Source organism: Elephas maximus, chromosome 4 (assembly GCF_024166365.1).
Source record: "Elephas maximus indicus isolate mEleMax1 chromosome 4, mEleMax1 primary haplotype, whole genome shotgun sequence".
Taxonomy (NCBI): Eukaryota; Metazoa; Chordata; class Mammalia; order Proboscidea; family Elephantidae; genus Elephas; species Elephas maximus.
Window position 1 is genome coordinate 117190892 of NC_064822.1, and position 13737 is coordinate 117204628.

The window sequence follows — 13737 nt, forward strand, 5'->3', positions numbered from 1 at the left end:
CTTTCGTGACCCTTTTTCCAGTTTCTAACCCTCTCTACCCTCCTATCTCCCCTCCAGACAGGGGATGCCAACACAGTCTCAAGTGTCCATCTGATACAAGTAGCTCACTCTTCGTCAGCTTCTCTCTCCAACCCATTGTCCATTCCCTTCCATGTCTGATGAGTTGTCTTCGGGAATGGTTGAGTAAGAATATTTTAATGTAAAATGACATGGTAGGATATGGGAACATCTTAGGTTTTTACCAGCGGTACCAGAAAAATCTGCAATTGTGTTATTTTTAAAGTGAATTATAGAGAACCACTCTGTACAAAGTAAGCCAGGCTCCTCAAGACATGTCCAGGGAGCAAATGAGATGAAGGACGTAAATGCTAGAGCGGAGCCTAGGTTAAGCAACTAATTTTGTTCCCTCTTCTGAAACTCAAAGGAACTCACTGTTCATCTCTGCCTTACATTTAGGCATCTTTTGATGCCTGAAGTGTAGTGATGAAGTCTTTAGAATGAAGTTTAGTTTAGCCCATGCTGGCCCCTCAAGAAACACAACATGGCTCCCTAAAAAAAAGCACAGCATGCTTGCAAAGCCATCCCATACGGACTCAGTCATACCCCAAAACACAGGCCACACAAAGACAAAGACAAAAAGGGGGAATGGAGTTTATACCATGTTGTACTGCTGGGGTGGAGAGACTGGCAGAAGGACTTGGGGACAGGAGCTTGCAGAGAACTGAACAGGCTGCGGAGAGGGCTGCAGAGCCGGGACTGGCTGTGGACCAGCAGAGAGGCATGTGGGAAGGGAAGAGAAAAGGCAGTTACAGTAAGAGGTAGGGGGCAGAGACGGCGGGGGGGCGGGGTCGGGGGGGAACAACAAGGTTAATCATAAAAGAAATTTCACATGAACAGCAAGGCTGCTGAGCAGGCAGTAAAGCAGGCTAGAGACCAAGCCTGGGAAAAGCTTATGGGTTTCACATTTCTTTGCCAAACAGGCAATCTCTCCTATAAGAAGAGACCCACTGTATGCTCTGCTCCATTAGCCACTCAGAACTTTGCAGCTGTTGCGAGCAATCTTAGGACTCTCAGGACCAGGGTCTACCTGACTGCAACAAAGCTTTTTCTAAAGCATTTTTCCTGAGCACATGATTCCTGCGGGGCACTATCATAGCCCTCCTTGAATGCCCACTTGAGAAGGGATTCCTATCTGTAACCCGTACTGCCTCCGTAGGAAGGCTCATCCAAGGTCTGGCTTAGCTCTCCCTCCCACTCTCCTGATTTCACACCACATCTCTCCTAGAAGAAGTGCTCATTCGCAAGGATCATCGCTTCCGGAAGGCAGAGGAGGAAAAAAGCACCCAGTTAATGCCTCACTCTGGTTACTTCCTCTAGCTCCATGATTGCTCCTCTGGTCTGTGAGGGCAGTATGAAAAACGCCCCCATAAGCAAGCGGGGAGGGATCTAGAAATAGAATATAAATAGCCTGGTTTTAGCCTCTGTTCCTCTAGTGCCTTCACTAGCCTCAAGCAGGGGTATTTGTTTATTAGGAACACGGTGTGTTCTAAACCAACTAATGGTTAGTTATTTTTTTGCTCTCCCTTCTTCCCCTCCAGCCATTTTGATCACCTCATCAGTTATACAGTCACAGCCCCAGTAGTAGGAAGTAGGAAGGGTGAGAGAAGAAGAGAGGTAGTATGTACGGATAACATTTATATACATTGTCTCATTTCAGTCCACAGTACTCCCATAGGGAGATAAGATAACTCTCACAGTTAACAAAGTTAAGACAGCTATCTATTATATAACAATCGGTCTCTAGTCACCTGGAGCAACAGAGGAAGAAGGAGAATCAGGAATAGGAGGAGAAAATGGGATATGTGGCTAATTTACCTTCACGAACAAATGCCTCCTTTGCCATGAGAAGAACAGGATGGTGCCCAGCTACTACTACTGAACATTTTGACCAAATATTCTATAGAAGAAACCTGATCAAAAGGGGTAAAATGCAGAAAGGAATTTCTAATGCTCATGGACTTCAGACTTTCTTGACCCATGGAGGGTGGATGAACCCCTGACACTGCTGCCCTGAGATAATCTTTAAACCTTAAACCAAAAACATCCCCTGAAGTCTTCTTAAAACCAAACAACAGCTTAGCTTACCTAATATAAAACGTTTGCCTATATGGGATCAAACTGAAAGCAGCAACTTGAAAGATCAGATAGGAACCTTAAGGGGCAGTGAGTTAATGTTAATGGGGGAGAAACAACTCAGAGAAGGAGGGTGAGAACAATGTAATCAATGTCACTGAACCATACATGGAGAAACTGTTGAACTGGTGTATGTTTTGCTGTGCATAGTCTCAACAACAACAAAATAAATAAAGAAAATTAAGACTCAGAGAAATTAAATCACTTATTAAGATCACACAGCTAGTAAGTGGCAGAGTTCTGCCTGACATATTCTTTCCACTCTACCCCCTTAGGAGTGGGCAGGAGGTAAAGGAGGAACTCAAACAAAGCAATCCAAGCATCTTCCACAGGCTCCTCCCTCTGCAGACTGAGAGTATTCAGGGAGTGTGTGCAGGGGCATGGTATCAGTATCCTGTCTGGCCATGTATCTCCATGAAGACTCTTTCACAGAGGGACCAAATAATCCAGGAGGCAGAGAATGCTGGAATTAGAAGACCCCCCAAAAGGAGAATACTCCGGAGGCCTTAGGAGAGGACCTGATATCTGGATTAAATAAATGGAAAGTCATTTTGGTTAGAAAGAAGTTACTAAGAATCCACTAAGTGATTTGGGAGAGATGCTGCTGTAGCCTTGAAAGTAAACCTTTAGCTCTACTGGCACACCTCTTTCCTGGAAGCCATGGCATTCCAAATATAAATGCTGGCCAAGTTGCTCAGCATGAGCTTCTTGTGCTGCTCGCTTTAAAACCCATTTCCTAACATCCTAATCTGTTTTCTTTTAGGGAAGGGCCTAACTTGGTTTAGGCCTTATATATTTGGTGGGGGTCAGTGGTGGTGGCCACAGGGACATTGAAGTGGTAAACTTTAGGAAAACTCTGTTTTCCTTATATTTGTGAGTTCTGAGTAAAAAGTGAGAGAAAAAATGATGCTCCTGTTAGGCCTCCAATGACCTGGGGACGGGCAGTGGAAAAAGTACAGGGTCTCAGTGCTATATTTTAGTTTTAGTTTTTCTACTACTAGCCTCAATTACAGTTCTCTGCTTGGAGACTCTCAAACTTCAGGGTCAAGGAATCTCAAAGAAACCACAAGGAAGCCAGTGACTGACCCTAAGGAATGTGACTGCCACCTACTGGTGAATTCTGGGCTAGGTCATTGGCTCTTGGATGCCTGGCCTGAAGACACCAGGAGCGCCTGAGAGGGTTTCTTTTTAAGGGCCCCACTCCATTTTAAGCAAATTGGACAAAAGGCAGCCACTAGCCCTTTAATCCTCAGCCTTGTCCCTTGGTTTTACATGTTCTACTGACATGAAGGCCTGTCAAGAAGGGAAAGAGCATAGTTTAGCCCACATTGTCCTCAGGCCTAGTATGAACGCCTCCTGTTGCAGAGCTAAAGGTAACCACCCCTTTTCAAGTCTTTGCTTTAAAGGAAAATCTTTAGAGTAAGCACAGTGGTGTGTGTGGGGGGGGGGGGAGGGGTCACTTCCTTCACCCAAGTACTATTATGTACCATTTGAGAAACTGCACAACGTTTATTCTGGGGCTCAGCAACTTCTTGAGTTTGAAAAGCCCCCGGTGCTGATTACTAGTCGGGGAAAAAGAAAGAGACAGTAAGAAGAAAAGGATAAAGGGAGAGGGAGAAAAAGAGAGGAAGAAAAAAAGAGAAATATATACGGGGCGGGGGGGGGCGGTGATGGTATGTATATAATTTCAGCAACTGCCATAAGTGCTTCAGGGACGCCAAAGCTTCTCCAGGATAAGATTCTGAATTCGGAGTTTGTGGTCATGATTCATCTCAAGAATGAATCTCTGAGGGTGTAGAGATTTCTGGACCAAACAATTCTCTCCTGTCCCCAACCTATAGTGCCAAGTCTAGTACCACATGCCCTGTGGGAGAGATCCGTCCAATACCAAAGGATTACCTATTAATCCTCGAGCTAACAATTAATTCCAGCAGTGAGCACAGACGCTGAAGAGAAGTTTGGGATTTAGAGCCAAACTTAGGGGTCACTTGCACGTCCTGTCTAAAATGTTTCCTGTCCCAAACGGCTGTTCCCTCTATTTACTCTTTATTCCTCCTGCTCATGCCATCTGTTTCTAGGTACAGAAGTAAGGTGGAGGCAGATAAGAGGACCAAGGGGGAGAAAATGGAGCAAGACTATTAAAATACACACATTTTTTAAAAAGCAAAAAAATACTGAGACCTTAGGAAAGTGAGATGTAACACACACAGAAACACAGAAAGGGGCAACCAGAGGGAGAAACTCAGAGTTTGTACCCACTTATAGGTTTGAATCAAGACATGGACAGAGAAAAAAACACACACCCCCCCTCATGCTTAGGTGAGGAGAGAGGTAAGCTGATATGAACAAGACTTAATGGGGTGGATGGTGGTAAACAAGAAAGGTCAGGACCATGAGACAGTGATTTAGGGACTAAGATGAAGGACAGGAATGATCTGCATGTGGGTCATATTAAGACTCGAGGCAGGGTTTCCTAGGTCTCCAGTGTTCTTTGCTTTAGCTTTTTTGCACTATATTTTAGATAGGGCAGTACTGGGCCATTCTGGAGTTTTTCTACTCTAGTGTCCAGTTCCTGAAGTATTAGTGTTTGGGACTTGCTTCTTCTATCCAGTCAAGAGCTCTATCTAAAGCCAAGCTGGACTAACTGGACAGGGGGAAGAAGGAACCTGGGAGGTGAAATGCAAACTTAAAACTACAGCAGAAAAGAGTCAGTGTAGATAGTCAAGCTTCCTGACTTCTCTTACAGACAACACTTTTGGACAAGCTATGGAGCTCTGTTCATGGAAGGGCTGTATTCATGGAAGATGAGAGTAAGTGAAGATCTCAGCACAGCTCTGCTCAGAGTATTAAAGTAACTTTTACATGTAGAACACTGAGGTTCCAGGTCAGAACAGGCCTTGATTCTTATCCTGGTGACTTGCATGGTCTCCACAGAAGCACAACTTCATTCAAACTGTAGTTGGTACCAAAGCCTACCAGTCTAGCAATGGGAGAAAGACATAGACCCTCCCCCTTAAAAAAACAAAACATATAATACATGTATCTATTCTATATCTATATAACACAAACTCCCAATTTCAGGACTCTTTCTAGCCTACCCCCATTCCATGTTTGTACTTCACTCCTCTGATAGTGAGAAACTTGGTTCTCAACATCCTCAAAATATCTACTCATTTGCTCAATCCTTCAACACACAGAAAATAATTTCAGAATGATATAGCCCTTTTATGGCATGAGAAACAAGGACATTTGGGGGTCTTTGTGCCTTGTGGCATATGTATGGCAGGGGTCTTGAGTATTATTCCCTTTCCCCCCAAACCTTAACACATAAATATGTGTTTATGTGCCACAAGACATGTAAACACAGTCAGTCTGTGGTGAGAGCTGTGATCTTTTCAAGCTCCCTATGTGGATGTTGTTGTTAGGTGCCGTCGAGTTGGTTCCAACTTACAGTGACTCTGCACAACAGAACAAAACACTGCCTGGATATAGTGAGCAAAATCCCCTTATTAATGACAGAGTATTGGGGGAGGTGGGGTACAGTAGAAAAGCACGATCAAGTAAAAGATCCCACTAACATTTCTGAGGAGGAAGAGGAAGAAATACAGAACAAACAAAAAAACTAGAAGGCTGACTCTACTGAGAGCACTTTGGCCAAAGCTTTGCCCTTACTCTTCTTTCCCTACAACTAACAAATGAAGGATGAGGGAGAGAGAATGGCATGTCTCCAAAACCTGATCCTTCCTGCCACCTACAGTATTAAGCGACACGACTGTGCTTCCAGAGCTTGCGTGCATCAGAGGGATGGGGCTCTGACACTGGGTGGTGACTCACCTGTGAGATCATATGATTATTCAAGGGCGGCTGTTGCTGAGGCGTGGGTGGGAGAGCAGGAAGCTGCTGCTGCTGCTGTTGCTGCTGCTGCTGCTGCTGCTGCTGCTGCTGCTGCTGCTGCTGCTGCTGCTGCTGGGCAGTACAAGGGAGAAGGCCCCGGATAGACTGGGATGAGGTGACCTGGTTGCACATTTCTGGGGCACCTAGCGCCACACCTAAGGCAAAGAGGAGACTCACCAAGAGTTGTAAACACAAGCCATGAACATACCAGTTCTGGAGGGCCCAGCTGCAGGGCTCTACTCTTTCCTTGCCCTTTCTCTTCACCACCCTGCTATCCATTCCCCCACTGTCTTTGGATAAGCACAGATACATTTCAGCTTCCTTGCAACGGGAATCCTCACCTTAGCAGGTTTTTGCTCCCCAGAGACAGGAACCACCTTGACTGTCAGGAGTTTGGTTTTAGCATGGTTTCAGGGGACACCGAGATCAACTGGCATAACAAAGTTTATTAAGAAAATGTTCTACATCCCACACTGGTGAGTGGCATCTAGGGCCTTAAAAGCCAGCAAGTGGCCACCTAAGATGCATCAATTGGTCCCAACCCACCTGGAGCAAAGGAGAATGAAGAACACCAAAGACACAAGGAAAATATTAGCCTAAGAGACAAAAAGGGCCACATAAACCAGAGACTCCATCAGCCTGAGACCAGAAGAACTAGATGGTGCCTGGCTACCGCCAACGACCACCCCGACAGGGAACACAACAGAGAGTCCCTGAGAGAGCAGGAGAAAAGTGTGGTGTAGAACTCAAATTCTAGCAAAAAGACCAGACTTAATGGTCTGACTGAGACTGGAGGAATCCCAGAAGACATGGCCCCCGGACTCTCTGTTAACCCAGAACTAAAATCATTCCCGAAGCCAACTCTTCGGACAAAGATTAGACTGGACTATAAGACATAAAATGATACTCGTGAAGACTGTGCTTCTTAGTTCAAGTAGATACACGAGACTAAATGGGTAGCTCCTGTCTGGAGGCAAGATGAGAAGCCAGAAGGGGCTGGTAGCTGGTTGAATGGACACGGGAAATTCGGGACGGAAAGGTGGGAGTGTGCTGTCACATTACAGGGATAGCCAACTAGGGTCACACAACAATATGTGTATAAATTTTTATATGAGAAACTAACTTGAGCTGTAAACTTTCACCTAAAGCACAATTAAAAAAAAAACAGAAAAAACAGAACACTTAGATGAAATAGAAAAAAAAAAGTCTGGTTTTGGAATTGAACAAAATGTGAGGCTGCTGAGGCACCTCCCCTGAAGTACCTAGAATCTGGCCATCAAAATTAGAACGTTAAAATATGAATGCTTACTTCCTGGGAAGGTCCAGATTCCTGGTCCCTTAAGGGACATATCTTCTCTTTGATTTCTTCTCTACTTGCAGCATCTCCTATATAAAAGCTGCTGAGGAGGCAACCCTGTCTTTTGAAGTGCATGCCATGTACACATACACACAAACTTTACCAACTATTTTTCCCATTTCCAGGTTCTCCAAGGCATGTACGCATTCACATGAAATAAACCAAACCCACTGCCGTTGAGTTGATTCCGACTCATAGCGACCCTATAGGACAGAGCAGAACTGCCCCAGAGTTTCCAAGGAGCGCCTGGCGGATTTGAATTGCAGACCTCTTGGTTAGCAGCCGTAGTACTTAACTACTATACCACCAGGGTTTCCTGCACTCACATAGATACTTTAACTGAATATCTACTCTGTGCCAGGCATTGTGAAGGGAACACAAGTCCCTGCCCTTAAAAGCACAGAATATTCTGATGGGAGATGGACATGACAGACTATTACAATCTGGTAAGGATAAGGGCTACATCAGCGATATGAACAAAGCTTTATGAAAGTAAAGATGAGGAAAGAATTAACTCCTGGGATGATCAGGAAGGATTTAAAGAGGAGGAGGAAAGAGATGGACTTAAAGGATAAACAGAAGGCTGTCAGACTGAGAGGGGAGAAATGGGTAGAGTGCCTGAGGAGGACAGATAATCTGGAAATGAGATTGAGATGGCAAACTGTAGTCAGGAGTAATAAGGGGGGAGTAACTGGGAGTGTGTAGCAAGGTGTATATGGGTTTTTGTGTGAGCGACTGACTTGATTTGTAAACTTTCACTTAAAGCACAATAAAAATTATTAAAAAAAAAAAACTATAGTCAGGACGGGAGGTTATGCTATATTAAGTAGTTTAGACTTTTATTATACAGGCAATGAAGGGACATGAATTCTATTACTTTAAATTTTAATTCTGCAATTTTAAAGAGGGGACTGATGTGATTAAATACATTTTAGATTGGTAAACTGGCTCTCCAAGGGGCTGAGAATGGAGCAGGAAAATCGGCTTGGGGGCTAGTGTGATAAGTAAATAAAAGAAGAAAAAAGCCTGAACAAAGGCAGAGGCAGTGGGACTAGAAAGGAGGTAACAGAGAAGGGCAGCAGAGATCTGAGAGTCAGAGGCAACATCCTCACCACTACTGATGTCTACCAAGAACAAGACTCACAGAGCTTCTGGGATGAGATTCAAGCCATTTTTTGGAGGCAGGAGGATGGTGAAATAGAAGCACACTGAGTATAAGAGAGCTAAAGGGTGGTCACAGGCCTTGCACGTGGGATGCGTGAGAGTGCCTGCTCCTTCCCAGTGACTGGGCTACAGGGGAGCAGTCACAACAGCCTCTCTTGAAGTTCTGGACTGCTACTAATTAATTATAAATAGCTGAACTCTAAAGGTACCCTCTGCTCCACAAACCCACTTTATAATCTCAAAGGCCACCAATGAAAACAGCTATCATTTTCATCTTAGTATATAACCTGGACCTCCGTCAGAAATCAGGCAAAATAATCAAGCCCCAATCAGTGTTTTTTAATCAGGAGAGAAGGTTTGAAAGGAAATCAGAGAGGGGACTCAAAAGGATGATGGCTCCAAGAAATCAAACTTCTCATCTTGCTGCATTAGAGGTTTTCAGACAACTATGCCAGGACAAGTGCTTTGTTAAAACTAAGTATCATGATGTTTCTCGGAAGACAAGCAAGAAGGGATGGGCATGACATGGAAGAAGAGAGGATGTACCTGGCCTGGCAATCCTTCCTGCACTGCCTCCTTTACTGCTCCCGATGCTGTCGCCCCGGGTGAGGATAGAGATTCCGCTGAAGCTGCTGGCTTTGGTGACAGGAGGCCGCAGGCTCCGGACAGAGCCGTCAGAGTCTGTGCTGCTCCAGGGCCGTGGCTCCAGGGATTTGAGTTCGCTGTCTGTGCTGCTCTGGCGGCTGCTTGAGGTGCGGCTCAGCCCCTCTCGGTTCCCCCTGCAAAGACCACAGTGGTCAGAGCACCCCCCACCCACCACTTCAGCAGAAGGGCTAGGAGAGAGTTCATTTCTATTCTTTCAATAACAAAGAAGGGGTGAGGGTAGGGGGGAGGATGGACACTGACTTCTTGTTAGTTGGCTGGCCAACTGAGACTTGATGGGAGCAGACAGAACAAGATCCAGTACAGGCAAAAAGAGCACAGAGGCAAATCTGGAAGACAGTGCACTGGCAACTAATTCAATACATCAGACCAGAGGTGGACAGAAACCACATACATGATGCTGAGATTGGCTGTGGTCTCTTCACCAGCCCTACAGGGATCTCACACATGCAGGAAATTGTAGGGAGCAGAGGGGTATCAGTTCCTTCTGAGAGTTCTTAAAACCAAAGGACTCCTAGAAGGTACTATTGCTAGAAGGCAGGGGTAATCAATGACATGAATAAATCACAGAACAGGTTTTCCACATAACATGTGTCTAGGCCAGTAGAGATGCTGCTTATGGCCACCTTTCCAGGGGTGGGAAGAGGAGTATAGTGGCCTAAAGGGGCACTTGGGGAAGCTCAGTCTGATAGTTGGGAACTGACTGAACCTGTGTTGTGGAAGTTCCACGTTGGTGTCTGGGAACAACTCGTTCTAGGTTCTCTAAGGGCTGAAGTCCTCAGCAAGATAAAGCAAAAAGCCCTTGGGACCCAGGATGGCAAGGGGTGGGACACTGTGTTTAGATGCTCCCATATTAATGCCTCTACTGTCCCAGACAAGAACACAAGGCTATTGAGAAAAGGGATCTTTCCTTTCTTATTCTACTATGGAAACAACAGAGTTATCCTGATGTTATAATCACTGCCTGTGATTATGAACAACTGTACCCTGCAAGATAGCCTGGATTGACCTGAAAACCCTAAGTCTTATTGAGCTCTTACAGCTTCTCAATCAATAAAGCAACCAAGAACCAGGAATCCTGTCCCCTCCCCCACCTCAACTAATGACCTAAGGAAATCAAATGACAATCACAGGGTTTGGTACGTATGCTAGGAAGCAATTAAGCAAAAAATCATAGTAGTTTGGGCTCTCTTCTTTTTACCACCATCCCACTAAAAGCTCATAGGAAGCCTCAACCCAATTCCCTTAGCTCCGAAGACATTAAGCTCAGAATTATTCTAAAAAAGCAAGGTATTACCCCTACCTGCTCCAAAAGCACTATACGAAAACTAGGCAAAATATGTGCTGGGGTCAACTGTTCTAGCTTTTGGCCAAGCCAACCATGGTAAGCTAAGAAGCAGAGCTGGTTAGGATGGTTAGGAACACACTAATTCTTCTTCTCTGCAAACGCATATACATTATATATAACCTCAATGCTTCTCTCCAAATAGTTAGAATTGAGGACTGGGAAACATTCGTGTGTTCCCAAAACTTTATCCCTTTCTCTTGGGGATGTCAAAACTAGAATGGGAAACAAGAAAGAAGTATAAATTAGGGAATCTCTAGGAATAGAACCAGACCTGAAATGAGAGCCAACAGCTCTTTGCCTCAATGGACAAAGGCAAGTCTACTGAGAGGACTCAATGAAGATGTGTGTGTTTGTGGGAGAAAGGGACACAGTGCTGGCAATGGATGAAGCTGCTCTGAACTTAAGATATTAGAGCTTAAATTTTGCATGACAAGTCCTAATGAACTTTTCCACCTAAACTAAACAATTTTGCTCTGTTAGAGCAATCCTGCCATTTACTTTCTACCAGAGGTAGACAGTGAATGAGGCAACTTCGAACTGAGCACCCTGGGAAAGCTTGGGCCAAAGTCACAGCATTTCTGTATTCATCCATTCTCCCAAGACAGTGATGGCCAAATGCTCAAATTGTGGATTATCTGACTGTCTTCTGACTAACCTGGATTAGTATACTATTCCCATGAGGATTAGAGAAGCTAGGTGAATCTTAGCCAGGAAAGAGATTAGTTTTCCTTCTCTACAACTAAACCAAATCTCTAGTAATTTATTTCCGCTTCACTAAAAATAAGACAGCTAGGAAAAGCTACTCAGACTCAATTCAGGGCACTGGATTGGGTTGTGTGTGTGTTGGTGAGATGGGGGTAAAGGGCAGAGAGCATTTACATTCATACTCCTGTAAAAGTAGAGGTGGTTTAGTTTTACCAACTAGAGTTAGTGCTGGTGAAAAGTCTAGTTTGTTGGGTCTGGGGAGTGGGTGAGAGGCATGCGGAAGAGGTGGCAGTATCAGTAAGCCTCACTGTGGCTCATTTATCAATGGGGTAGGATCTTCCAAAGTGTTGGGAAGTTACCATAGTTATTGCCAATCTGGATAATGGTATTTGGTGCACTGGCACAGTCCATGAAGCTGCATTCTAGATGACCTAGATCTTTAATCAAAGCTCGTATGAAAAACAACAGCTTAAAAGGATGTCTGGAGAGGACAGGGTTGCACCTGCTCACCAGATCCTTAAGGCTATTATCTGCACAGTTTGATGCTCTATGGCACTAATAGGGGCATTACTCTTAGCAATGAATATGAATTAGGGCTCTGAATAGAACACTACTCAGAGAGGAAGGGGTGATGCTGCAGAGAGCTGGAGTGGTATAGTGAAAAGAACACTGGACAAGGAGTCAGTCCCAATTTTGCTACTAATAGCCATGTAAACTTGGGCTGGCCACTTAATCCCTCTGCTTTTGTTTTCTCAGATGTAAACCAGTTACCAAACCAGGGCATGAGAGAACTGACTCAGATAAAGTATATTTTGGTAACTGTTAAAGCACTGTGTATTATTAAGTCACACACAGAAACCACAGGAGTTGCTTTAAAACTCCTATTTATTATAGGCATCCTGGAATGACCTATGGCCTTAAAGTGTGGAATATGGAGCAAAAGTTAAAAAAAAACAAAAAACTGGGGGACTCTATCCCTTACCCCCATCGACACTGTGGAGCCCTCTCTGCTTGGGGTTTTCAGATGGGCCTCAGTGCAGGATGGTCTAGAAAAAAAGAATTCAGAGATATGGAAAGGGAAACAAATCCTTCATTCCAAGAATCACTTTCTACATGGTTTGACTAGCTTTAGAAAGGACAACTGGGCAAAGACAACTAAAAGATCGGGAATGAGATGTCTAACTAATCTCTATTAGTCAATTCCTTCCTAGCTCAGAATTCAAAAACAGAGAAACCCTTTCAAAAGGGGGAGACCTGAAACCTAGTGTTAAATACTCGAGTTGTCTGTACTTTATAGGTTGTCCATTGGTACAATAAGAATGGGAAGAGTATACCTAAAGTGAATTGGCACCAGGACAGGGCCCTAAAATAGAGCTTCTTTCATCAACGCCTGTGTAATCCTCTGGGTTGGGGCTGAGAGATTAAAATGAAAGGGAGAGTCTCACGATTAATTGGAAAATGGAGACTATGAGGCACTGGGGAAGTTAACATAGCAATTTTCACCAGCACTAAGAGCAAGCCATTCCAGACAATCATATAAAGAACATGCTCTAAGTCCATTCTAACGCAGAAAGGTTTCTTCTGAGGTCATCTTGCCCATATATTGTCTCAAAAACTATCAAGAGATATTTGTATATATGTTTATATGTGTGTAAGTATACTATTCTTTCTTAAAGCTACAAAACATTCTCTATGCTGGGTCAAGAAAAACTTCCCATGTCTTTTCACCCATTCAGAAAAGGTAGCCAGAAGACTTCCATTTCTTGACCTTAACGTATATTCAAGTCCTTCAAAAATGCACAGTCCACCAAACTTCTGGGACGGAATAGGTCCTATCCCAGACACACTTATTGGATCCCCTTTACTACTATCTGGAATTCAAAATGGAATAAATAAAAATAAAGTCATTGAGAAGGAGCCAGTCTTTTTTTTTTTTTTCTTTTAACGGGGAAAAAATCCAGTGTTGCAAAAACCACAAGTTGAATTATTCCACAAGCAGCCATGCATGGAGCAAACCCACTCCGCTGAAAAGACTACAGCAAAACAAAAAAAAAAAAAAAAAAGGAGAGATATAGATCACACAGAGGTACCTAAAAATCTGCCTTCTCTTGTGAGAACTAGAAGAAAAGGCTTCTTTGGAGAGTCTGTTGGTTAACATCAAAGAAAAGCATCATTACAGGATTATATTAACCTCACTGACAAAAGCTCGATGAAAAGCAGGGAACATGCTAAGTGGTACTAACCTGATGTCATTTAGATATCCATTCTGGCCAGTCTAGGTGAGGGGGAGAAAACGGAAAATAACTTATAAGAAAACAGCATGGCATAACCAAAAAGGACGTCCATGATGCTATGAATACCCAAGGTCCTCAAACCAAAGCTCACCCCACCAACAGGGAGAGAGGGAGCAGGG

General features: G+C 44.1%; 1 protein-coding gene across 21 annotated transcripts in view; it reads right to left on the reverse strand.

The window, feature by feature from the left end:
• R3HDM2 (R3H domain containing 2) overlaps positions 1–13737 on the reverse strand; it is a 177987-nt gene that overhangs the window by 13698 nt on the left and 150552 nt on the right. For 12 of the 21 annotated variants that reach the window (XM_049883656.1, XM_049883655.1, XM_049883649.1 and 9 more), the window contains 5 exons: positions 13568–13599; positions 13415–13468; positions 9155–9387; positions 6028–6242; positions 659–760 (listed from right to left, as the gene is read on the reverse strand). In XM_049883656.1, the coding sequence (XP_049739613.1) occupies positions 659–760; positions 6028–6242; positions 9155–9387; positions 13415–13468; positions 13568–13599 (636 nt within the window). The remainder of the gene's footprint in view (positions 1–658; positions 761–6027; positions 6243–9154; positions 9388–13414; positions 13469–13567; positions 13600–13737) is intronic. The other 9 variants (XM_049883647.1, XM_049883641.1, XM_049883658.1 and 6 more) reach the window with 3 other exon arrangements.